This window comes from Ornithodoros turicata, chromosome 5 (genome assembly GCF_037126465.1).
Source record: "Ornithodoros turicata isolate Travis chromosome 5, ASM3712646v1, whole genome shotgun sequence".
NCBI classification, from domain to species: domain Eukaryota; kingdom Metazoa; phylum Arthropoda; class Arachnida; order Ixodida; family Argasidae; genus Ornithodoros; species Ornithodoros turicata.
In genome coordinates, this window is record NC_088205.1 from 59,718,608 (window position 1) to 59,745,573 (window position 26,966).

At 45.8% G+C, this 26,966-nt stretch overlaps 1 protein-coding gene across 4 annotated transcripts; it reads left to right on the forward strand.

Annotated features, from left to right (window-relative positions):
* Nucleotides 1-358: 358 nt before the first annotated feature.
* Nucleotides 359-25,136, forward strand: LOC135396098 (lysosomal-associated transmembrane protein 4B-like). 4 transcript variants are annotated; one of them, XM_064627140.1, is made up of 8 exons: nucleotides 362-444; nucleotides 483-598; nucleotides 6,915-6,987; nucleotides 9,301-9,386; nucleotides 14,036-14,149; nucleotides 17,324-17,377; nucleotides 18,255-18,317; nucleotides 24,307-25,136. In XM_064627140.1, exons 2-8 carry the CDS (start codon nucleotides 521-523, stop codon nucleotides 24,454-24,456), a joined length of 618 nt encoding a protein of 205 aa, XP_064483210.1. In that variant the 5' UTR covers nucleotides 362-444; nucleotides 483-520; the 3' UTR covers nucleotides 24,457-25,136. The 4 variants fall into 4 exon arrangements, with proteins under 4 accessions (XP_064483211.1, XP_064483212.1, XP_064483210.1 ...); XM_064627139.1 differs by having other exon boundaries at nucleotides 364-598; XM_064627141.1 differs by lacking the exon at nucleotides 18,255-18,317 and having other exon boundaries at nucleotides 359-598.
* The last annotated feature ends 1,830 nt before the right edge of the window (nucleotides 25,137-26,966 follow it).

The following is a 26,966-nucleotide window of genomic DNA, read 5'->3' on the forward strand; positions in this document are numbered from 1 at the left end:
ATACAGAAGGGAGTGGCACAAAATCAAATATACCCATGATCCACACACAGCCGCACAGCTAGGAGTACAGGCAAGTTAATCATTTAAACGTCATTAAAATGTTCTACAGAAGTAATATGACCGAAACTGGTGGCGAATATCGAAAATCCCATGGCAAGTTGATGTTGTAGGAATTCGTTGCCTTTTTTAATCTGGATAATCACCAGCTCTTCAGCGCGTCCGCTCACGCGACGGCAAGAAATCCCGATCCCCCGATAGTGATATCGGGGATGTCGCCAATGTCGCCACCGGCATCACGTTGAGCCATGTGGTCTGATGTGGTCAAGTGTCAAGTCAAGTCAGGTCAAGTCGATCGAGTCACGTGATAGTCGCTCGTTGATAAGGCGGCGTTTCCGACGTTTCTGCGCTTGTTTCGACAGTGTCGGCACGTGTGTCAGGACTTCCGCTCTCTTTGTTGCTGTGGGCTGTTGCGTCTTGCTTCTGCACTGTCTCAAGTCCCGAAGGAACGTCCAGAGAAGAGATGAAGTACATGACTACATGCTGTTGCAGTTGCTGCACGGTAGAGACAGGAACCAAAATACTGAGCATTTTGGGAGCAGTGAGTGGCATTTATTTTTGTAAGCTGTACTTAGAAAGTTCGGAAATGCGTTTACGGCACACTTCAACGACACGTACCGTGTATCGCTGTAGTACTTTCTTCACAGTAAAGGATACGAGGAAAGAAATTGTGACAAAAGAAATCTGCCGCCGCTTGTATACGCATGTGCCCATCGTCGGATCTTCACATACTTACCGTGCTGGAACGGACGCACACAGCATGTTCGCGAAGGGAGCATGGGGGCAACACATACATAAAAGGAATGCGCAAGTCAACGTGGATCAGCTAGGATAAGAACTGGAATGTTCAAAAGGCCCCCCAAATTTTGGCACGTGTTGTATCGATCTGCATTAGTCATGTTCCCCCGCTTCGACAATATGCTCTTGGTACACAGAAAGTGTGGCGGTTCCGGTATGTGGTGCAAACTCATATTACACTCCGACAGATGTTTGAAGGAGGGGGGGGGGGGGGGGCTTTGTTTCAGCTTTAGACGCATGTCTGCAATGGTACACCTTCCCGCAACCTTAACTTGAACGCCGCTTCGCGTGGCGGAGCAGGAGGAGAGACATCCTAGTGGGATTCAGCTGAACTATTGGGAGAGTGCGTTTCGGGCTGTTCCACTCGCGTGTAGGGGTGTTTGGTTGTTGCTCAAACGCCTCGACGAAGGCAGGCGGGGGTTGCTTTCTGAAGACGCTGTTATCGGGATGGCGATTGTTTGTGTTGCTTGTGTGAGATGTACGCTGGGTGATATTGGTAATATCGGCGATATTCGTGGCATGGCCGCCGTTGACAGATAAGAATGGTTATGTGCACCCGAATGGATTAACAATGATGCTGTATCAACTCGAGACGAAATAAATCAAGTAGAAATCATGTCAGCCGTATTAGCTGCGAGCACTGATCTCCGTATTATGACATAGGGCACCGAAACGGCAATTGAAACAGGTGAACTTGTGCATTTTCATGTCGCTATACACCTGCGAGTGTTCTTGACACAGTACATCCTTGCGTAAAAGGGGATCCGCATAGATATAACCTGTAGTCTGCGTAAACTGCTATAACGTTTAACATACGACTTCAGAGAGAAAAGTAACACATACAGATCCAAAGGACCTGAAGCTCTTTACCCGGCGACGGCTGAATGCCCCAAACTGCTGGGCAGCATCTCAAGGCATGGGTTAGTTCCGGGGCAGTCCGAATATGTGCAAGGATGTATTGACCGTTAAGAACACTTGCAAATGTTGCGACATGAAAAGGAAAGGCACAAGTTGTCCTGTTTCAACTGCCACCTACTACGGCTGACTTCATTTCATTCTTTCCTGACTCAAATAAATGTGTGATGCGCTTCTATCCTCGTTTCACCTTGTTATCATCAGCAATGGTGTAGAGCATCGCCACTCAAGGAGATGAAATTTCAGAATCACAAAATAAAGTTGTTTTATCCTCGTTTATTTCGTCTCGAGTTGATACAGCATCATTGCACACCCATTCCGATGCACACAATCATTCTTAGATGTCAACGCGGCCATGCCTCGAATATCGCCGAGATTACCGATATCATCGAGCATACATCTCACATAAGCAACACAAACAATCGCAATCCCGATAACAGCGTCTTCGGAAAGCAACGCCCGCCTGCCTTCGAGGCATTTGAGCAATAACGGACACCCCTACACGGGAGTGGAACAGTCAGAAACGCGCTCTCCCAATAGTTCAACTGAATCCCACTAGTGTGTCTCACCTCGTTCTCCGCCACGCGAAGCGGCGTTCAAGTTAAAGTTGCAGGGAGCGCTGTACATACTGCTGTTGCAAGTTTAGTAATAACCAGGGTGGGATAAGAACGTATTTTCGCTACAGTTTCCATTCTCGTTACTTCTATATTTTCCATGACTTGAAAACACGAGACCAGGTAGAGACGAGGTAGCAGACAAACACAAACCATGTTTGTCTGTTTTGTCCCTACCTCGTCTCTGGTTTTCAAGTCATGGATCGTCACCACCAGCTCGCTTGCTACCTAACTTTCCTTTCGTCTATATTTTCGTTTCCGTTATCCCTTTCTGATACCAGCTTTTAATTTCGTTTCCGTTACTGTCTCCGGTAATGGAACAGCTGTACAGAGCTGCGGGAGGACAGCCCGTCCGGCTCTCTCAGAACCCTGTTTTGCCCAAGTGCTGCATCAGTATCACGCGTACACACTACACAAGTAATTTTACGTCGTTGGGATGCGCACATCTTGCAACGTTTTTAAAGAAGTGTAGGAACATATCCTCAGTCGGTCTTCAGTCACTCCGAGTCCAGCAACCCAAGATGGGCGGATCCTCGATCCAATGTCGCATTCATAGGCGGACGCTCTCAGTAGTAAACGATACTGCCATAGCCACGGTGAAATGAAGAAAGAAAAAAAAAAAAAAAACATATGCTGTCATCCTCGTGCTACGGTGGAGTAGAGTGCGTGGAGTCTATGTTGTGTATGTCTCATGTCTTGATGTCATGTAGGTAGGTAATGTCAGCAGTGATGGGCAAAGTACCTCAAAATTATACTTAAAGTACCAAGTACCTGGCGTCATTAGTACTTCAAGTACAGTACAAAGTACCCAATTCCAAATGTACTTCAAGTAAAGTACAAAGTACTAGGCAAAGTACTTCAAGTACTCATCAAGTACATTGCCAATTTAATTTGTATCACTTGGCATTTCACTGTTTAGTATCTGTGTCTTCCCTCTTTTAGCAAGTATTCTTGACAAATGCTCTGAGGCCATAAAGTCCTAGTGCTAACCCGTGAATATGAACTTGATCAGATGTCATAATTTGCAGTTACATATAGAGAGATAATCAGTCAGCTGTGCTGTGATTATGCAAAATAGTAATATACACTGACTGATCCAAGATCACCCGCCTAGTGTGCTGTTCCGGTACTAATCTTCTGCTATAACAGGCTAGGAAATTTCAAAGGAAGAAAATTACAAGCCAACAGAGATTATATATTTCTGGGCATTCCTTGCTGCTTTTTGAAATAAAACATGTTAAGCCTGGAATATGAAGAAAGTAAAAAAAGGATGAAGCACAATGTAAGCCTTCATTTTTCTACGACTGTGATCTGCAGCAATGTAATCCATGTGACCAATTAAAAAAACGTAAAATGTAAAAATGAAAGCATGTGTGTCTTTCAGAATGTAATCATGTAATGCAATCACACATATAATGTGATGTAAAATTATTAATTTCCAGTGAATGAAACAATATAAAAAAAGCATAGAACCCTGCATTGGGAGAACTGAAATGACAATGGACCAAGTCATTGTGCTGCCGGTTGCAGTGTCATAATGTGTGCGTGTCTTTGCATTCCATTCATTTTACATAATCATAAAAGCGTTGATACTTTTTCAACATTTCAAGCCTCTCAACAATAGATTTGCTTCAACAAATAACCTCTTTAAAAGTACAAAAATCCTTTTTGGTAAAATGTCGGACTGGGACTCTTGGTACTGCATTCCACTAAAAGCGCTAAAATGACGGCAAGAAGACGAAAGCATTACCCAAGTTCAATACCGGACGATAATTTTCGTTTCCGTTACTATTTCCAATTTCAGTAATATACCGTTCCTGTTTCCATTATCGTTACCCTTCCCTGGTAATAACATCCATCCCACGCTGCCGTGCTTGCGATTCTGAATAAGGCACTCGATTGTTCCCTCTGGGCAAACCTATAAACCAGGGTTGCGGAGTTGCCACTCCGGAGTTGGAATGATTCCGGAATCATTCCAGATTTAGCAGAGCCCGGAATTGAATTGGAATGGCGAAAACTGTCCTGGGAATGGAATGGTCTGGGTACCCTGGTGGCAGTTTTGGTTTCAACGTGCTGGTTTCTGTCCTCGCACCCTTTGCACCGCACTTGCACACGGTCAAGAGTGAAATAACCTGTCTGTGCTTTTTCAGTGCTTGGTAATGTCAATCTCCTCTAGCACTACTGGACTTGCCAGTATGGTTACCAGTCCTTTTCTTTTATTGAGGGAATTAACGGAATGGAATTGTGTTGCCAAGCCACTCCAGGAGTGGGAATTGACCATACCTTTTCATTCCGAGGAATTGAAAGGAATGGAATTATCGCACATCTCCATTCCTCGGAATGGAATTTGAACGGAATGGGAGATTCCGCAACTCTGCTATAAACCGTTAGTGCAGGAATTGGTTCTCACCAACTCTTGCGTTTGAGGACCCCATACTATTCCATTTTTGGGAATGTGTAGTTAGATTGAAAAGCATTGTTGGCTTCTGATTTTTCGGGTAAAACTTGATTCTGCTGTTTATTAATCCCAGTGTCTAGGGGTCGACAGGAGAGGCCTGATTATTTACAGCACGGCTGATAACATTCGTGTACTGGGTTCCACGTAAATAAGAAACAAATGTGCTGTTCTCATTAAAAAGCAGACGCAGCAGGCAACAAAAATTTACTTGAAATGTTTCGACGCCTTTGTGGGCATCCTCATCAGACCTGAAAACAAGAACAGCATTCCGGTAGAGGCCACCAAGCGGCACAATGTACTGAAAGTCGAGTGCAATAGGGGTGGACGGTATGTGTCTTAGCGATGTTCCTTAGTTTCACGAGTCTGTTCAAGGCCTTCCACCTACCCGTCCACCCCTATTGCACCCGACTTTCAGCACATTGTGCTGCTTGGGATGTGATTGTTGCAAGCATTGTTATCAGCATGAATGTGCCAGAATTCTAGAAATTTCTGTAGCCCTCCCACCTATGTTGATGTGCCAAAGTTTCTGCATCTTCAAAGTTAAAGGAGCGACCGGTTTTGAGTACGTGTTCAACGAGCTCAGTGCGACGATTCTCTGCTGGTGGCATCCTTATCTGTTGTTGACGTTCTTTTAGTCCAGTGGCGTTCTTTCTTCCCGTTTTGCCACTGAAGCAAGTGTCACATTGTTTGCACTGTAACCTGTATAGAACACTGGATTGGTTCATGTAGGGCACAGAGCCCTTGGGCTGGCATAGCATATTATACAGAGTTCGAAAAGGTTTCGAAGTTGTGCAGATGCCAAGAGGTTTTAAAATACTTCGTACCGCCTCAGACAACTTCAGTTAATGTGGCGGTACGCTTGCCTATAGTTGTCTAGGTAGCTCACGCATGCCTTGCTTCTGGAAGTGCATAACGGGCTACAGTCAGACGTGTCCAGCCTAAGTCGATAAAATAATTTTTTGTGGTACTCCCATTCCAACACTGATCCTTTGAAGATGGCCCCACTGTGGCAGGACCACTGAGAAGACGGTCGCGTGTCTCTTTAAAATCATTTGCACTCGGAGGATGCAGACAAGGCATGGCCAGTTCGTTGCTTCGTCACAGATGGGATAATTTGCATTTCAGGGATCACACCCAGTCTGCTTATTACTTAAGTATTCATTACTTATTACTCCAATCCCTTCATCTAATATGAACCAAGAAGCCACTCTTTATGCAAAAGAAGAAAAAGGACAAAAGAACAAGATTGTACATTTTCCTGTAGTTCTCACTACCTTGTGACATATCATAGGCTTTCAAAAAAAAAAAAAAAATTAAAAGCATACAAGAACGTGAAGCATGATATAAAACTTCCTGTCTTATGTGTCTTTGTTGTTTGCAGCAAAATTGCCTATGTTGGCAATGAAAAATGCAGAACATAAAAATCGGAAACAAGTCATCGTCATGTTCTAGATTGACCCTTTTACATTCGTTACTGACTATCTCAAAGCCAATCATACATTGTGAAATAGCATGATCATATCACTCAAAAGCTGAAAGGAACAATGTAACAGCAATAAAATCTGGTCTCGTGAACTTGGAACAGATTGAAAGAAATTATTGTGGTGTCTATTGCTGTGTCTGTTGCAGTGCGTAGCATGTGAACATTATTAACCAGCATTTTGATTTTCGTCTTTGTTTTGTGATAAGTCAACACACCATTTTGTTGCTCCGAAAGGGCCCCAACAGATGCAAAAGTCATTCACTCGTATGCCCCCCCCCCCCACCTTTTCTTTTTTTTGCTTTCGTTACCAGCTGAGTATTTGAGTACTTGATGGAAAAGTACCAAACAAATGCAGTACAAGATTGTGAAATTCACCTAATGTAAACTACAAGTATATACTTCAAAATCCATTTCAAGCTCTAGAGTACCTGAGACTGGGACTGTAGTCATCCCCAATATTCCTACTCATTGAAATCAGTATCCAGCAGGCAGATGAATAGTTCAACATGATACCACGCGTGCACAGCTATTGTAATAAACTAATTCTACTCATTGCTTTGCTGCTTCGCAATAATATTTTTATTTTCAGATCTCATTCACCATTGTGTTCTGCAGTTCCATCCCAAACCTTGGAGGCAACGACGACGACAACAATCCTTTCAGTAAGTGCTAGCTTAAAAAATGACGAGAAAATAATTCTTTTGACGGTGTTCCACTGAAAGTAAGGCTGGACATGGAGGCCTGTTATAATTGGAAACTGATCTTTCGGTCCATTCCACAGCAAACCTAGGCTGGTTCATTAGAAATGTCAGAACAATTGGGCAGATGGTGCTGAGCTGTCTTTCTTGAATTCTACCAGAAGTGCCCTGTTGACGTGACATTGCTGCAGTTTGTTTTTCTCTGCTTTTGTGATATTTAGCGACTGCTGTAGCATGTTCTTGCGGAGAAAAATTTGCGGAGTGCGAGCGGCCGTATTTTCTCTGGACGGAGACACCCTCGCGGTGAGCGGAATCGGACGAGTTCAGTCGTTCAGAGGGATGGAAGATAGTGCTTGTGGTGACTCACTGTGGTAGTATAGTGGTAACTTTGCTTTTGAACTGGTTGCATTTTCGCTCCCCTACAACGAGCGTGAGTTGCTATCGCGGGGACAGGAGCCTCTCCGCTATCATAGAGATAACTGGGCACTACGATGTTTTGAGACTACAACGGGCTGCGGTGGCGCATCTTTTTTTCTTTAATCCTTTTTGTTAGATAAAAACAGAAAAGCGCGTGTACCCTTGAGCACAAACAAAAAGACAATGGGGAATAAAATACTCTTTTCATGCTTTGTTGCCCCCCCCCCCCCCCCTTTGGCAGCAATAATTGAGGTCATGGCCACAGGCAGGGATGCATATAGCCATGGAGGAAGGAAAGAGAGTAGCCCTGTTGCTCTGAGAAGTGAAGCAGAGATTGGGGGCCACTCCAGTGACATCACTGCTCGCCTTCCGGTTTCGGTTGCATACATCTCTATGGGAGCCCCCAACGCATAGTTTCGGAATACTTGGAGAGGTGTGGTCGTAGCGCGACGAAGTGGCCCCCAAAGTGGCGTGTGCGAAGCGGCCTCATTGGGCAATTCCGATAACGTGACCCTCGCCTGGCTCCAAAGAAACTACGGCTCACCACCTATCCCCACGTCACTTGCCCCACGCTTCTCTCTTCTGTCGAAGAGCCGTTGGGGCGCCTCCTTTTCTTCTTTCCTCCATGCATATAGCTGACGGACAAGGTTCATATCTTCACGTTGTACGGACCACTTTGCTTCTACCAATTTCCGGAGTGCATCTTTGCTCCCGTCTATTACTCTTTCTAGTCCTGAGGATTCCCCAGGCATTTTCGATAACGTTTAAGTCAGGGCTCTGCCCCGGTCATGCCAGCTGCATTACGCAGAAGTCATCGAGAGGGCGTTGCTCCCCTATGCTCTGGACGGACCGTTCCCCCCATATACGCTTCCCGGATAGGTACTACCATTTCCAGCACAATGGCAGCTCCATCCATTGAAGCAAAACTGTCCAATGCCTTCTCGACGAGCTCTGAGCTGACGTGGCCTGCGCAGAGCCCGGACTTAAACATTATCGGAAACGTCTGAGAAAGAAACATCCTGAAGACTATAATGGGCACGAGATGGACGCCTTCAAGGAGCAAAGATTCACTCTGAGAATTGATAGAAGCAGAGTGGTCCTTACTACGTGAAGACGTGGACCTCGCCCGTCGGCTATACGCATCCCTGCTTGGGCGCACGGTCTCCGTTATTGCTGTGAGAAGAGGGCAGACAAAGTATGCGAAGGGTGTCATATCCCCTTTCACTTTTTGATTGTGATCGAAGGTACACGCCGTTCTCTTCTGTTTTGTCGAATAAAAAAAGATTAAGAAAAGGCTGTGCCACTGTAGCCCGTTTCATTTCAATTCATCTTGGGGCCCCGTTATCTCTGATAGCGGAGAGACTTCCTTCGCGAGATAGCAACTCTCGCTCAGTGCAGTAGAGCGAAAACGAAACCAAAGGCAAAGTTACCACTACTATCACGGTGGGTCTCCACAACTGGACTGTTCCCTCTCCCTGAACGCGTGAACTTGCCCGTTTCCATTCGCTGCCAGGGTGTGTCTGCCCAGAGAAAATGTGCCACTTGCGCGTTCCGTAAACTTTTGTCCAGTACTGTACTATGATAATTTCTACTGCTACAAAACATGTGGTAGCTGAGGACACAGTGAGGCTTGACTTCTGTCCTTCTCTTACCTGGCAAAAGGTACAACTGAAATGGTGTTGGAAAGAAAGCTGGTGACCATCACATTTTTGACGTAATCCCCTCCCCAACGTTTGTGTCTGTACAGTAGAGCACGTTTGATAAGCATTCATTCAGAAATACACTGTTATGTAGGAAAGAGTGTGGAAGGTGTAAAGGTTTTGCTTTCTCTCTGGTGCTTTGTGCATCTTTTCCTTTCAGATCTCCGTGGGATAACTGTGTCTCAAGCTGTGTTCTCTGCCATCGGTGCTCTGCTGGCTGTCCTTTGCATGATGGGGGCAGTTAAGGTAAGTTGAACACAAAACCGAGCAGTGTCAGAAATACATGGTTGCTCAACAAACCTGCATAGGTTTAAGAGAGGATAGTACCTTAGACGGCCCCATGGCTCTATGGGAGAAACAATGTGATTTTTTCGCAGCTAATACTGAACCAGTTCGGACAAAAACTGCCTTGTTTGATAGCGTTTCGAATTTCAAACAATTCGTATTGAAGACATTCGAACATTTCTTTCGCGGAAGTTTTTAAAAGCCTTACGAAAGCTGCAAAAAGTTTAATTTAGGTCTCTCCCTTTCGGAAGCCCATACCTCGTTTACTGTAGTGTATATGTGAAATGTAATCGGAAGCATTTTCGCTGAATTCTTTCTTGAATATTTTGGTGCCATTGTTATATCTGTTCATGCCTCCAGTTGTCCACAATATTGAAAAAACTGAAGCTGTGTACGGCTCTGGGAACAGCACAGGTTCGCCATCATACAGTAGCTCCACATTGCCGGTCACAAGAGAACTAACTTCCATTCCGCGGAATGCAGTCACTATTTGTGCACCCTGTCCCAGAAGGGGTTTCCGCGGCAGAGGAAACTTGAAACTGAGGATGGGTGGCTCTCTTCCTTCGGCAAGTACTATATACGTTCTGACAGTTCTAGGAAGTCCCAGGCAGAGAGTTGGGGGCGTGCGAGTTAAACAAATCCCAACGCCCACTATGAACGGTGACGCACTCAATCGGCACGCGGAACGTGAGTTCCCTTCGACGAGCAGGTTACCTTAGTTAGGGTACCCACAAACAAATTTTCTTCAGTTCAACGGTTTGTACCCTTGGATAATCATTGTTTGCGGGCCCCATCCTCCAGACAATCTTCCTGTTGTCGTGACACCTAGTGTCATCTTAGTCTCTACGTTGTGGAATGATACGTCATACGTGACACACTGGCCTGACATGTAGCAGAGACAAATAGATTACAAGCCGACTGTTACATTGTCAGCACACATTTCCGCGAATTTCGGGGAAGGCAAGTTTCGCCAATTTTTTGTGTGTTTTTGTCCCTTGTGCCTCCCACAAAACTCGGGAACATGTATGCCAATAATGGCAAAGTAATGACTTTGTAATGTAATTACTTTTTTGTAGTAATTGTAATGTAATTTGATCACATTTCAGTTGCGGTAATGAGTAAAGTAATGCAATTTCATTAAATTTTAGAAGTAATTTACCCAGCTATGCGCCACACCAATCGCCCCCAAATATGTGTGAGTGCACGTGTGAAATCCAGACCCATTACTGAAATAAGCATGATCACATATAAAAAAAAGTGATAGTTCTCAGATGAGAATTCCATGATATCCCATACCCAATGTAAAAGAAAATGACACGAAAATTCAGCTGTCCAGTCTCGTGTAATATGTTCGCGTACATGCCCGACCATGGCTGGCGTTGTCAAGCCCGGGCCCGGAGGCTGAAACCCGGCCAAGGCCCGCATAAAAACCGCAGAGGCCGGCCCGCGGGCCCGGCCCTGCTCAGGCTTTCGGGTAAGCCTGACCCGTGCAGTGCTCTACTTGCGACTCATGCTCATTCATGCTCACTTATCTCCTGCTCAGCACCTAGTCTGAGTGAGCATGCTCGTGAAAGTGTTGCGCAGGGATGGCCGGACTTAGGTTATTCGGGGAAAAAGTGCACTCAGCGCCTCTGCTGCAGTCGAGGTGCAGGTTGGAAGTTTTCAGGGAGAACGTGTGTGCCTTGCTTTTCCTATCGTCTCCGGTCGTTGTCATATTTCCGGTGTATGCGCTGTCACTGTCGGATACAGAACTGAGGGCTGTCTCATATAAATGTCCAGACTCTTCTATCTCGCGCATGTCGTGTATGTCTACTGCATATTTATGCTGTGTATACAGGGTGTCCCAGAAAGTGCGTTGTTGAATTTTAATTAAAAAAAAATACTATGCCACAGGGAATCATGCGGTCAACGGCATTTATTCTTAAAGGAGCATTAAAGTGGTATCTAACATGGCCAAAAACTGCTGCCATCTTGTAAAGCACTATATGAAAAGCATTCCCGCAAACTTGTTTTGTCCAAAGTTGTTTCACCGCGGCGCAATTAATTTGCAAAATCGCCTACCCACTCTCTCAAATCACACACTCTAGTGTGACGTTCGTGGTAGTGAGCCCCCTGATTCGTTGATAGGAAAAACAGTCTGCTACGAAGATTGCGAGCTGTTTCTTGTTTACTTCTATTCTCTGATTTATATCGCGCTTTAAAAAAAACAGCCTATATACACCCTGACAAAATAAGATTGCAATTCTGGTCATGAAGAGTAACATATCCGTGGCTTCTGTGCAATGTCAGAACTCACAGTAGCAGAAAGCAAGCGGTGACGCCGGTATTGTGGCGCCACCTGTTAACGACTGAACCAACTGTGCGGTGAAAACCGTCCGAGAGGCTGCACACTGTCGGGAAGCACTGGGGCATCGCTGTACAACAGTTTCTTGCTGCACCACTCGTTCTTCCCGTGGTATCAGCGGTCCCAAAAAACCGAGGTCTTGTCGTTGACAACCTTCAAATCCTCCGTTTCGGACATCACGCAGCTGGAGAATGCCTGGCGTCTCCGAAGCGGTAGCAGATGCTCCGGCCTGCGCGGTGTTGCTCACCTCGATCATGTGATCCCAGATCCAATGAGGAGCGTCCCTACCACTCGCGTCACATAGCGACGCGCGTGGCAGCGCTCATCACGTGGCTATCCTGAAGGCGAAGGAGGGTGTTTCGCGCACGGGAGATTCGGGGGGCTATTGCAGGGGTCCCAATTTCCCTACCAATCCATTTCCAATTACCCAGCAGCAGTCCAATTTACCTACGGTTGGACTGACAAAACTGTTTTCGGCCGCCTAACATTCCATACCGACCAAAAACAGAACGTTGTTCCTCTAGGCTGCTCCTTGTGCATGTCATGTACCTTAAGTTTAATTATGCTAATTTTTGCGAACTCAGCTCCAAAATTTGCCAAGTAAAGGTAATTTTTTTTACCCCACTAGTGTGAAGATCGTGCTGAATTTACTCAAAATAATTGACAGGAATATTGAGGAGCAATCGTATCGGAAAAAAATGGTCTACGGAGATCGCAGAGGATAGTACGTGACAAATTTTTCAGCAAAATCATTGTCAGTCCGACGAAAGGAGGTTGGAAACCCCTAGCCCACACTGGCACGGTGGAGTTGAGTTTGAGTTTGATTATAGAAAAAAACCCGGAAGATATTGAATTCGTCACTGACGAATTCTGCTACTCCGGCACGCTGCACGGCTGCTGCTGGCACGGTGGAAAAAGATGGCACATACATCGCTTATCGTGTCCGGCTTCGGCTGGGGCCATACCTTCCCTCTCCCAATTTCAGGAACTGTCACTTTTGCTACTATCATTCTGTGGGCAGGGTTTCCAACCTCCTTTCGTTGAACTGAAAGCGATTGCGCTAAAAAATCCTCGCGTGTTATACTCAAGTGCCCTGAGAAGCATGATGTTCGGGTATTTTTCCCTATAGGATAGATCCTGTCAATTATCATTAATTTGAGTAAATTGGGCACACTCTCTATGTTGATGGGGTAAAAAAGTGACCCTTATTTCGCAAATTTCCGAACTGACTTCACAAAAATTTACATTAATAAACTTAAGTTACATGACATGCACATCAAGAGGTGGCAAAAACCTACTCAGAAGAAATGTTGTTTACCGCATGATTCTAGGTAACATCGTTTTTTTTTATTAGAATTCAGTGACTTGTTTTCTGTAAGTTTGGTTCTGCAATGCATTCCCGGTCAGCCTAGGTGACAGTCTGTAGTTCAGCACTGCACTGGCCACATTTTTAGGACCAGGACCAGCATTCTCTCGATTTACCCACCCGGGCCCAGCCCAACCCCGAAGAATCCCAAGTTTCCCGGCTCAAGCCCGGCCCCAGCCCAAGAAATTTATAGAATGCCCTGCCCTGCCCGGTGCATCAGGCTATGAAATTTGACCACAGCTATCTAACAGAGGGGGTAACGTAGGATCGAGACCCACCTACGCCCGGCAATGTACGGGCCTGGGCCGGGCCCGTAATGGTCAAACCCATGCCCAGTCTAGGCCCGCAAAAACTAAGCATTACCCAGCCCGTGGCCCAGGCCGGGGTTTTGGTTTTCAGGTAAGCCAGAGTCGGCGCAGTGCACAAGTCTAGCATGTCTGCCTACTGATTCCAAGACCGTGGATTCAAACCTGGCCAAGGATGGTGGCAACTTGGCGAAAGTGTACAAGTTGCTCAGGCACGTCGAAGGACATTAGATGTGGTGTGCCATGTGTAAAGATTTTGTTGCATATTAAGGAAGCCTCAGGTGGTCAAAATTAATCCAGACACGACCACGGTGTCGTCGCTCGTGATAACTGTTGTCTCGACGTAAAAGTCTCAAATGATTATTTGTTGTGCATCTGTTCTGTGATGGTTCACTCCGTATATTTTATTTTGGATGCAATCTCTATTTGGTTTCAAAATTTATTGTTGGCGTATGCCTACTCGGAAGGATTCTTGTTTGTCAGTGCGGTACCAAATCGAACTGCTCTTCAATAATATTTGCAATCTACTTAGCTTTGTTAATCGGCATACGGCCTCGTTAATCGGCTTAGTTTTATGTGAGACATTCTTTTGCAGAAGCAGCGTATGTGGATCCTCCCATATCTGGTGTTCCAAGGGCTTTCTACGGTCTGCATTGTGATCATTTCTACGTTTCTTATTGTTTCATTGGGTGCTGTAGCAGCTACTCCTGTAAGTTCAGAATGAATTCTTTTGATGTGTTTTGTGTACTTGTGCAGCTGAGGTAAGCTGTAGTACAACACCACGGCATCATCTGTGCCAAAGCATTTTAAATACTGCTGACATTTTGGGAGTCAGGCTCTCATGTGACAGTAGTGCTACATGTCTGATAGTTGAGCACTACAGCAGAAGACAAATTGTAATGTTAAAGGAGCAGTCTAGAGGCACACAACTTTGTTTCTGTTTTTGGTCGGTATGGCATGTTAGGCGGCTGAAAATAGTTTTCCCACAGTTAACCCAACCGTAGCGAAATTGGGACGCCTGCCATAGCCCCCCGAATCTCCCGCGCGCGAAACACCCTCCTTCGTCTTCAGGATAGCCACGTGATGAACGCCGCCACGCGCTTTACGCGAGTGGTAGGGACGCTCCTCCTTGGGTCTGGGATGACATGACTGAGGTGAGCAACACCGCGCAGGCTGGAGCGTCTGCTACCGCTTCGGAGACGCCAGGCGTTCGCCGGCTGCATGATGCCCGAAACGGAGGATTTGAAGGCTGTCAACGACACGACCTCGATTTTTTTGGACAGCTGACACCACGGGAAGAATCAGTGGTGCAGTAAAAAATTAACTGTGTTGTACAAATACCCCAGTGCTTCCAGGCAGTGTGCAGCCTCTGACAGTTTTCACTGCACAGTTGGTTCAGTCGGTAACAGGTGGCGCCACAATACCGGCGTCACCGCTTGCCTTTGCTTCTGCGAGTTCTCAGATTGCACAGAAGCCTCGGATATATACCCTTGTGACTGCAACCTTACTTTGTCAGGGTGCATATATGCTTTGTCTTTTTAGAAAACGTGATATAAATCATATACAGAATAAAAGTCAACAAGAAACAGCTCGCAATGTTCGTAGCAGACGGTTTTTCCTACCAACGAATGAGGGGGCCGTGGGGGCTCTCTACCACGACTTCACACTTGAGTGGATGATTTGAGAGAGTGGGTAGGGGATTTTGCACATTAATTGCGCCGCGGTGAAACAACTTTGGACAAAGATATGTTGTGGGAATGCGTTCCACATAGTGCTTTACAAGATGACAGCAGTTTTTCCCCATGTTAGGACAGAAAACCTCTCCCAATTTTTTTTTTTTTTTTTTTGCATTTTGTGGCATTTGCACCGTTGCCTCTCGACGTAAGGCTGGGAATTATTAGATATTCTAGAGTTGCGGATAATGTTACGAATAATAAAATTTCGAGACCAGCTACACTACGACGAAGCAAGAGACGAGACTGGTTGACAATGGATTTCATCGGAGTGGCACTGGCTGTGCGATCAGTTTCGGAGGATGAAGCGTGCTGAAGTTTCTTTTTTTTTTTTTTTTTTTGTTAGCCTTCAACCTCAGTAATGAGTGACTCCTGTCCTAGGTCCCACACAGCAACAGCATAATACTCTGGTTTGGTAGGCACTGGAATGTGACGGGGCAGCTGCAAACATTTGTGTGTAGCAACACATATTGTGCAGTAAGAGTGGTGATGCGATGCATTTTATGCTGACCCAAAGCGTAATGGGATTGGTCACCATCATCATCATCATCGTTGTCTTTTGGACGGCAGCGCCCTTTGTCGAATCCTTCGGGGCGTCATTTTGAAGTGGGTTGCAAACCGTAAGCTGGAGCATACCGCACTGATTGTGCTACACAGAAATGTAATTTCTTTCACTCTCACAATCGCAGTGTTGATGAAGGCTATGGGGACGTCGAATGGGCCACTTTCAAGAACAGCAGGTTTTCTGCACTTAAGTCGTTGGTCATTATTCACCTCTTCAGCTGGCTGCTTGCCACTTAGCCGACCCCAACAGAAGCGCTCAATGAATGATATAACAGCACCCGACAGGTATATTTCACGCTGACCCAAAACCGCCGCAACATCCCTTTGTCTGAGATGGAGTTTCCCGGCTTACTGAACTCAAACAGTAACAACACTGCTCAATTACGCTGTGCAAAACTAATGCGGAGAAGAATATTCAATGTCGAGAAGGGGCAGAGGAAAAAGATGCTATTACAGGAGCGGCATAAACGAAAACAACAAAGATTGCAGGAAACCATGCGCAAGTCACAGCACTGAAAATAATGTCTTGGCACTATTTGGCCTTAGTCGCTCTTGTGCCATTAAGCACCAAAACATCACCATGCGCAAGTTTTGTTATTTGTACAATGTTTCAGGTATGTCTCGTCGAAGAAGGCATGAAGCGAATTATTCATCAACAATCGTTATTTTCTTCGCCATCTTGAAGACGACGCGGTGCCTCTATAAGTAGTTGGATAAAAGTTGGTTATTTTCCAAAAGCAAATGTGGGTATGAATCTGGCATTTTCCGTCAGGTGGTTTATCTGGTGTTCCTGGGTGATACTGAAATCTTGATAATCAAGCTGCCAATATGAATGCGCTTCACACAGGAGACACATTTTTGTTTGTATCTCGATTGCAACCCAGTTGCCTTCAAAGAGTACAAAAAACGGCACACATTTACGAGTGTTTCATCGTGATTTGTTTACATACATAATTAGAAGGCAAATCATACATTAGAAGGCCATCGCGCTGTTTATGGACAAGCTAACAAAACTACATATGAGTTGCACGCGAAAGAAATCATCATTCATTCGCGACCTCTCTGGACTTAGCGCAGCCTAGAGAACAGCGTCACAGCTGCTGCAAAGCAAGCACAGCAAATTTGCACATATGGGCCACAGCTCGAAAGAAACCCGCAGCATCATTGCAAAATGCACAGGTATTCTTTTGGGTGCTTAAATGATTAAGGCTAATGACCTGCTGCGGTGGTATCTCAACTTGAAAGACCTCGTGGAATGCGGGGAGAAATCTGGTTACGCCGGGATTTTAGAAAGTTTGTTCATGCTGTGGATATTGTGAAAAATCAAGTTTTACCTGAAAACTACGAGCCTTAAGCATATTACGTCTCTTGTTCTGTAACATATACTGTAAACATATTTTTATTCGCGATGTATTAATTTTCGCGAATCGCATTTGATTAATTATTCGCGAGTATTTAACTTCGCGATTCCAGATCTGTTTCTTTCCGCGGGATCAATGTCAAGCTGTGTTCGCGAGTAAAAGTTTTCGCGGTCTTTTAGCGGTCGCAAAGTTGGCGAAAATTAATACATTTCTTTTTATCACCAGGAAGGGAAGGGAGATGACCCCAATACAGTGGACAGCAGGACTGGCTCCTCTCGTGTAAGGCATTTACTGTTACATAGCTTGCTATCTTTGCATAGGATAGTTGTAAGTCTCCTAATTCTCGCTGGGCTCCTGTTCCCTGTAATGTTGGTTGTCATAAGGTTTGCTCGTTTTTTGCGTTCTAGACTGGTAGTTTTCCAGTGCATTCACCTATCACAGCAGTGCCACAGATCATATGCGATCTATCAGGAATTGCTTTCACACAAGAATGCACTGAAGCTCTTGGCAGATGTCAGATTTTGTTATTGGCACAGGCCATTAAAAATGTTTTATATTGCAGAACTGTGCGAAGTAGTCAGTGGTCCTCCACCAAGTGCACCACTCTGAGTATTCCTCCATTATTGCAATCAGTGGCAGATTCAGGGGGGAGGGGGCGGTTGGGTGATACCCCCCAAAACCTCAGTTTATGCATTGGATTTCTCTCTCTCTCTATCTCTCTCTCTCTCTCATTTCCCACCACGTGCTCCACGAAGGAAACCGCACCCCCACCCCACCCCCAAAAATCTGGGTCCACCCCTGGTTGTAATAATCCGTCCCACATAAATCGGGTAGTCAGGTTCAAATCACAAGTTTTTGCTCTAGTTGAGAAACCTAATTAAGTAGCTCATCGGGTTATGTTACCAGCTGTTGCAGCTAAAGATGGACTCTATGGCTGTTAAACTGTGGCCATTTGTACTTTGATGGAAATTAACAGCATTTTCTTGTACTAGTGGTGCATGCTTCCGTAACAGCTCCTCCATTTTTCAGTATAAAACTTCATCTTCCATTTGTTAGTGATTATAGTTTCCCACAAAAGTAACAGACATGACAAGTTGATGATGAGAGCATGGACTCTCATAATTGGACTCTCCTAATTCCTTTCCATTGATTGCAGAGCGCGTTCGTGCCTTTCCTGATATCCGTTACTGTCTTTCTGGTTGTATACACCATCTTGAATGTGAGTGCCTTGTTTTCCTCCCATCAAAACATTACACTTGCACAACATTCCAGTATCTGAGTGACCTCCTCCTGGGTCGTGAACATTTTGCACACTTACTTCGCCACACACAGTGTTCACATACTACGGCCTACATTTTGTACACATATTTTTGCGTGCAAAAATGCTGCCTGCCTCGGACTGTGTCTGTGAACGTAAGTGTGCATCAGAAAAGAAAGAAAAAGGAAAATTAGCTACAGCGTGTGTGTCTGTTCAAGTCATTATGATTATGGCCCCCAGTTTTCTGCTGCAGCCCATTCAAAATTTCGCTGCACTGCCTTGCAAGTTTGATTTTCTGCGGCAAAGACTCAATGGCTGCTTGAAACGGGGAACGCTTTACTTTCTATGTGGAAGCAAAAAATATTTTACCAAATTAGATTCAAAGCACTACTGTGGCTCAGCATTACATGATGTTTTGTTCTCCTCTGACAGAGGATGCCATCTGTCACCTACAATCATTTTATACCAGCTGATATATCTTCAGCATCCACGGAGTTTGAAAAATACTTGATCACAAGAGGTACTGAATTCGGAGCAGGCACCCTCATTCCGTTCCAAAACCCAATTATGTCGAATGCTTGGGGAGGTGGGCTGATCTGCTTAGGCACTGATGGCACTAAGTCACGGTCTGCAGACTTAAGATCCTTGGCTGTCTGCAGAAAAAGTAGCCATTCTGCTATAAGGTTTGAACCCTCTGTTTCTATGGCTGGAATGTTCTTGAATCTGGTGAGCTCATGTGCCAGACTTTACCTGTAGTGGGTCCAAGGCCCTCTTGCTTTTGAACTGTGAGCTTTCAGTGTTTTCAAGGATCCCTTGTGCCTTCTGAGCTGCCTGTTGCATGCCTCTTTTTAGGTTCTCTCCCACATAGGTTGCTTCCTCTTCTACTCCTTCCTGCCTCATTAGGGCAACATAATTCTCCAGCGGTGCAGCTTTTGAACACCTTCTGGGAAGCAACTTGCTGACCCTCAGCTGCACTCGGTAGACTTGAAACCTTTTTACAGAATACCGCTATGCAACAAGCTCTTGCTGAGGTGGGCACACTTGGCTCTCTCAATGCCTCCAGCTTGGGGCTTACAATCACTGTATACCCGACAGACAGAGGGTCTGGATCTGCCCCTGTGTGGCAGGGAATAATCGAGAAGGGACCGTGCACATCATCAAGGCTCTGACGTCAGTCGTAGCACGCGCAACGTTGATCAAGTTGAAGAGGAAGATGATGGCTCGTGCCATAGATTGCTCACGAAGCGCTGATTGTCCTTGAGCTTGATGTCTGCCGCGTGTTATCATCGTTATCAAACAAGAAGCATGGCAACATGCATTTGGGAACATGGAGCACAAGATAGGTTGTCTGTATGCACTGTTGTCAACAGAAGTTCTCTCAGCTCAGAAGTCTTCTTCTCAGAAGTTGTCTTCTACTCCGCTGTCGTCTGCTACTCGGCTGTTCGGGGTTCTGAAGCATTGCTATTGGTTCGGTCATGATTTGGCCGCTCCTTCTATCCCAGATTCTCTGGGAGAACTGGTTTACGGTGGCAAAGGGACAGGGCTATGACCCCCACTGACCTGCGAACCAGAACAAGTTCTCCTTGTACCGTCATCGGTGACGAGGCATCATACCTTCTCCTCCTCATTATACCCAGAGTGGTGAGTTAAGGATGAACACGTGGAGCCATGTTTATGCGAATTTTTTTTTCTGGGAAACAAATTGCACACATCAGAACCTTTAGCGCTATTCGGCAAGATTTGGCAAGACGCAACACTTTCATCAGACGTCTTAACCTGAAACTTTTTTGGATGTCCCTCTGTACTTTAAGTGAACCTTCCATAGTGAAACCAGGAAGCATCAGAATTTACAATTATGTGAGTTTATTTGGAGAAAGTCAGTAATACAGGCCTGCGCACCGAAAGCCTATCGCTGCACTCTCATGCTTATTCAATGCAGCCAAATGATCGTCGTCCAGAGCTTTGCTGCACACAAGCCGCTTCAGGGAACCAATATACTCGGTCGCTGCCGACGAACTTACTGTTGCTGGGGGAGGCTCCGCGTTTTCGTTACCCCTCTTCCGAATCCAGTGGGTCCCATTCTGGCCTGACCTCACTCACAATGCCTTCATCCGTGAACAGCTTTGCAATGTCAACGCCGCCGTCTGCACAAACAGTCGTCCCAACCAATGCTTGGATCAGCCAGATCCGCATCTACGGCGCGCTTCCACAATTCTTTGTGGATACCATCTTGTTAAGCCCCCACAACTGCATCAACTTCGTCGACGGTAGCCATGGATCCCCCTTGCGAATGTGATGAATAATGCACTGTCTGCTGATTTCCATCCAAGACTCCTTGATCATTTCCACGTCACCAAACAAGGAGATGCGGAGTGGGATGTCAACAGTTGGATGATCGATCGTAATGAGGAGCCGCTGTACCAAATTCCGCCGGTAGCACACTTTCATATAGCAGGCGTTTGGTGGTAAAAATAACACTGTGACCGCATAATGTAAAAACCCCGAGACTAGGGAACACGAAGGGACAGACACAACTGTTGTGTCTGTCTCTTCGTGTTCCCTAGTCTCGGGGTTTTTACATTATGCATCATCTTCACCAGCTCGCTTGCTTCCTAGCCATTTTTTCACGGTGACCGCTGTCAGAGAAGGCTTCACGTAGTGCGCAGCACAGTTGTCCAGAACAAGCAGGACTTTTTTCTCTTTTGTCGTGCCATGTCGCGGTCGAACTGTGCAAGTCACTCTACAGTGGTTGCGATGTCCAAGGCTTTGTGTTTGGTATCGCACGTTGACGCCATGCTGAATGTCTAACCTGCCACACTTCCTGAGTTGTGCACGGAACTGAAACTTGCGGCGGGAATACGGAACACAGCCTGCACGGCAATCTGAAGGGCAGGAGGGGCCAGCATGTAACCCAAGTTCGCACGCGACGCCTAACGAGCAGGATTGGAAAGGGCGTGCCTTAGAAGCGCATGCTGGAAGAGGAAAGGGTGCGCAGGAGAAGAGGGGAAAGCAGCCACAAGAAGCACTTTCGGCAGTTTTTCAAGAAAGTTTATTGCACATTTGTTCGCTGTGAGTGAGTCGCAAGCACGCGATTGTTTGGTGTATCTGAAGAAAAGTGTCATAGACAAGTGCCATAATGCATATTTTAACGGTGGCATCATTGTAGTTCGCAATAGGCGAGCACTCGTTGTATGTGTGACCTTTAAGTGGGCTCGTCTGTAATACAAGTACTCGGATGAATTACAGGAATAGTATTACAATACAAAGCATTACTATTACTGCCCACCCCTGAGTGGAGGCTAGGTGACCAAGCAAGTGGTGGGCACGTTTTTGTGTTCATTTGCTGGTCTTTTAACAAAGGGAATCATAATAAAAACTAGTGAGGTAGAACCGAGGCCAGGCCCGAGGTCCACGTCAGTCTCATGATCAGTCTTTTCCTCTCTCTCTCTTTCTACGCTCGGCAGAGAAAGATCGCAGGGTCTTCATTGATCCACGTATGTGCCCCACTTCCAAGTGATGCCCAAGGCACTTGCCAGATCTATGCAATAGAGATAGAGAGAGCCCAGCTTTCTGCACTTGTTCTAGCTAGACCTTGCATGGGCAGCTGTAGCTTGTAATAGCATAAAAGCTAAAGCTTGGGCTGTTTGTAGTAAGAGTCTGCAAAATGTGGTGTCCTTTTGTGTCTTCATTTTAGCATTTCTTTTACCACCTTCTGAGAGTTTGTCTCTTCCGAATATAAATGACTCAGAAATTAAGCATGTATGTTACTGTACATTGCCGCGTATAAGTAGACTCCACGTACAAGACTCCCGCCTCCCCCCCCCCCCCCCCCAATTACAACGCCTCATGTTGGCAAAAAACCTTTATTCCGAAAGATCGCAGTCTTCCTCATTCTCGTTCCACAACTAGTAGTCATTTTTGGTGCTGTCGAGGGCGTTAGAGATTCCACGTTTAAGAAATGATATGTGGACCATTGCTTGGTGAAGCTGCTCCCGCTCATCACTGAACCACTGGGCAAAACCACTCAGCGGTGCTCGCCTTACACGACCGGCCGGCATCATGGGAAGGTTGCCGCGACTCATCCATTCGTCGATTCTTACACTGTTTATTTGGGACAACTTCCATGGGTTGAACGACGTATGTGAGTCCACCTAGGATGTTTGCAAAGTCTCGCCCTGCGTCCGATATAGCGTTATTGACCTTACCAGCGATATGGCCATGGGAAGAATCCACAACCAACCTGTTGGGCCGAAACAGTGCTCCGGGGCGCCTGCGCCACACTGTGCGAAGCCACTCAAACACAGTTTCTTCGTTGAAGAAGCAGTTTTCATTTGCCCGCATGATCACAATCCCGGGGAATGTCTCGTTTTTCGGGAGGGTCTTTCTCCGAAAAACAATGAACGGCGGTAGCTTGTGGCTGCAGGCACTGTACAATAGCATCACCGTCAGCTGTTTTCTCATTTCCAGTGCTGATAATGCTAGCTTGCCGTTCACCCTTCATCGCTACAGTTTCTCTGGACAGCATGTCGACCACCACAGGAGTTTTATCGGTGTTTCCGATCTTCCCCTACGAAAGGTCCTTTCCCTTGCGCAGCTGGATTAGGTACCGGTAAAAAGCTTGTTTTTCCTTGTATGCCTCGGACAATTCCTGGCAGATTGTCGTTCTTTGACGTTGAGGTAGTCCATTGTAGTTTCATAAAGTTTGTCACCCATTTCTTGGATGCCTTGAGTCTCATGGAATTCCGAGGCTGCTCTCCACAGCTTTGGCTTTTGTGGCAATATTTTCATACGAAACTGTCAACCTTTTGCATCGCTGTTGGTCTACCCACTCTGCAACTTCTTTCTCTACTTCCACGCGGTTGCCTTGCTTGGGGCCACAGAATGCATAGCTGGTGCTCGAACAAGCGAAGAGCTTCTCGTGCTGCGTGAGCCACCCCCGGATACACTTTTCGGACGCGCCGGACTTCCTTTCCGCTGCTATGTTGTTTGTTGCTTTGGTGTAAGGATTCCTTGCCGCATGAGGGTGCTGGTGGACATATTGCCTTGGTGCCATGATGACAACGTGATCACAAAACACAGGACAGAAAGCAACTGCACTCGGCGCCAGTGATGCACTTTCTTATGACTCGCGTCATGGCCACCATGACCACGTGGTTTTCAGAGCACAACGTTGCTAGATGGCTTTTCGCAAGTTGATTCTGCGTATTGGTCAACTCCCGATTTTACAGACCCTGTTTTCGGAAAAAAAGGTCTACTTGTAAGTTGAAAGCAGCATAGATACCGTTTGTTTCAGGTGTCAGTACACAGCCAGTACACAGCCAGTACACAGCCAGTACACAGCCAGTACACAGCCAGTACACAGCCAGTACACAGCCAGTACACAGCCAGTACACAGACAGTACACAGCAAGTAGACATTCTCTTGAACAGGACATGTAATGACCAGTGATTTATCCAGACCCCTAACCCCCCCCCCCCCCCCAAAAAAAAAAATCTGCAGGGGACCCCCATAAATTTTATGAGATTGCACAATATCATACAAGAAATTGCACAAAAGCATATAAGACACCCCCTTGCGGAGTCCGACACCCCCAAGGACGAAATTCTGGGTAAACCACTGGTAACGACTATGATTAATTACCTAAATTCATTGACTCTTTAATTAGAGGCTATGGGGTAGAGTATTGCCCCTGGCAATGCAACTCCTCAATGATGATCATAAAGTTATTTCTAGAGCCCTACGCAAATGAGCTGAAACCGTGCGCACATCAAAAGTGCTTTACTGCGATGGAGGTGATTAATTGGAATTAATGCAGAAAACACATCCTCTTTTCCAAATTTTACTCTGCATCATGTACGGTTGTGTAGGGATTGCACGAAGTTGAGAAAGTACTGGACACCTCGCATATGTGGAGTATTCATTTGCCTCATTCTGAACATTTTCTTTGCAGCTGTATTACTTCTTCGTGATTCTTTCTTACTACAAGGCCCTGGAGAAAGCTGAATGCTACAACCAGTTTCAGATGGGGGATAGGTTGATGTCCTCTGATGAGCCTCCTTCTTATTCTCCTGAAGATAAGCCCACTCAGCATTGCCCTTAGATGGCCACACACAGTTGTGATCTGGTTGGATTGTTTTGCGTTTACATTTTGTGCCACAGAGGAAGTGTGATCTGAAAGAGGCCTTGTTCCTCATCCGAAGTGCAGTATAGTGATCTCTGTATACCATGTGTGTTAGTGTTTACTGTCACACTTGATGAGTCAATGGAATTTCTAGTCACTATTTCCAAGTTGTGATGCCTTACATTTGTCAGCCATTGTTCACTTTTGTTTCACAGGTCGCGAGACTTGTTGCCACTTGGGACGTAGGCTTGATTTGGCATTTTCTTGCATGTTGTTCTTGCATTATGCTGTGTTACTTATGTTACCCAGTTCATGCCTTGTCTCATGCTGGTTATCGGATCACCACTTCCATGTGTTAACTGTTGCATAGCACGTATTTTGTTTGTGTGCTCCACATGTTACTTGACCAGTAATTCACACTCGGTGCATAAATATTACTCTGTAGCCTGGTCCAAACAGGAAATGCGCGAGCGTCGCAGCTAAGTTATTACAACTGCTCAACTTGAGTCATTATTAACTTAGGCAAAACTGCTGCCATATTTAACATTGTACACACTTAGAAGCAAGTGCCTTCAAGTTTTCAACTTTTTTTTTGTACTGTTTCTAACCACTGCCAAGAACATATTAAAAAGTTAAAATAAAACACTACGAGAAAAGGTTCTGTCTTGTTTGGAATTGTTCCTGCACTTTGAAAGCGACAAAGAAAGCGACCATGGATGATGAAGCGACTCTTTGCACATTTGTTCTCTGGGCAGCTCAATTTTTTCACTTCCACTGGGAGGCTATCGGGATGAGGCACTCCCCCCCCCCCCCCCCTTCCTAAGTTGTGGTCCGAACGAGAAAGAAATGTGCGTTTTTTCGGATAACTAAGTTCATTGCATGTATCATGTGATCTAGTTCACTGGTTTTTGCACTAGCTAGCAGGTTATTCCAAAGTACCTCCGGCTGCTGGCTGGTTTGGTTGTGGCAGTACTGTGTCGATCAGCAGCGCAGCTTTGTGCTTTTTGGTTGGATAAAACCTCATGTATGTCATCAAATTGCGCCACTGTGAAACTGCGTCACGGCAGTTGCGTTATACTGCGAATTCTGACGGTATTCTAATATTCCCAAGGTGATCCAGGCAAGCATATTTATCGCTGGTTGCCGCTCTTTGTCCTGCTCAACAATTACTTTGTATTTTTTAAAAATTCATTCATTTGTTTTTTGCCTGGGTGGCTGGCACGACGTAGCCTTTTTCTCGAAGCGCAACAGTGGTCCTATGTGTACATAATTGGTATTTCAGTAAATGCAATGAACCGTGATGTTCCAACACCAGTGGGCATAACACAATACAGTACTGCAACCATTGCACTCTCATCCAGTAAATCCCCGCAAAAGCCTATCAGGTGTTTCACTGCAGTGGCCAGTAATATATTGTACGTAGATTTCAACTGCTGTGTGTAAGAGGGTCCAATCACAACAGCATGCATTTACCTAAGTGGTTTTTGAAATTCTCCTTATAGCTGATTCCCCTGTAGGCAGTGCAACTATCGTACCTCTAACAGGATCGGAATAGAAGGAAACGAAGGTGATGTTAAAAATAGTGTTATCAGTATGAGTATACGTGGAATAAAGAGAGGCTGGAAAGATCCGTTGCAACCGAGTACAGTTGAAGCACGGTGAAGAAAACCGAAACTATGTGAAAGTTTTCTGCGCGAAATGTCCCGGAAAACAAGCACCACCACCACACGCTTTGCTTTTTATAACAGCTGCCAATTCGCAACCACAGTTTGCCTAGTAACCGTCTTGCTCAGGGAAAGGGATGTTGCGAATGTGCGTGTGTGCCTCCCCTCTACAAGGAAAAGTTCAGTCACAGAAAAGCGCATTGATACAGTTAATAAATCGATTAAATGGAGAACAGCTGATAAAGTTCAACGGTGGAAGACTAAAAGCCCTTCTCTGTAGCTCAGTCGGTAACGTGTTGGCGTGCTGAGCTCAAGATCGCGGGTTCAAACCCCGGGTGGAAAGCACTCATTCTTGCCGAGCAGCGGCAGCCCGCTTGCGGTTTCCGGACATGTGGTGCGCGTGTACGTTGGTACGGTCTTGGGTCGTCTGAGTAGCTCATTGAGTTGACCTGAGCCCCGACCTTGAACTTTTCCAGCAGATTAAAAGGTTGGGACATGCAAGATACCCAGATGACTTCGTGAGGGCGAGGATTCCAAGGTGCCTCGAACGTAAGGTGATCATCCAAGGGGAAGAGACCCACTCGAGAGATCAACCCACGGTAGTGGTCCCATATATACATGGGGCCACCCATAGGCTCATGAAATTAGGTGGAAAGTTCAACGTAAAAGTCGTCCCCTCTGTGAAGAAGAGGCTCTCGTTCTTACCAGGGTATGTCGCGAACAAAGCGTCACGTAATGCGTGTAAACTAAAACATAGAAATCCGAGCGTGGACTGTAAAGTTGGGGAAGTGTACTCTATACCTTTAAGTTGTGGCAAACGATATA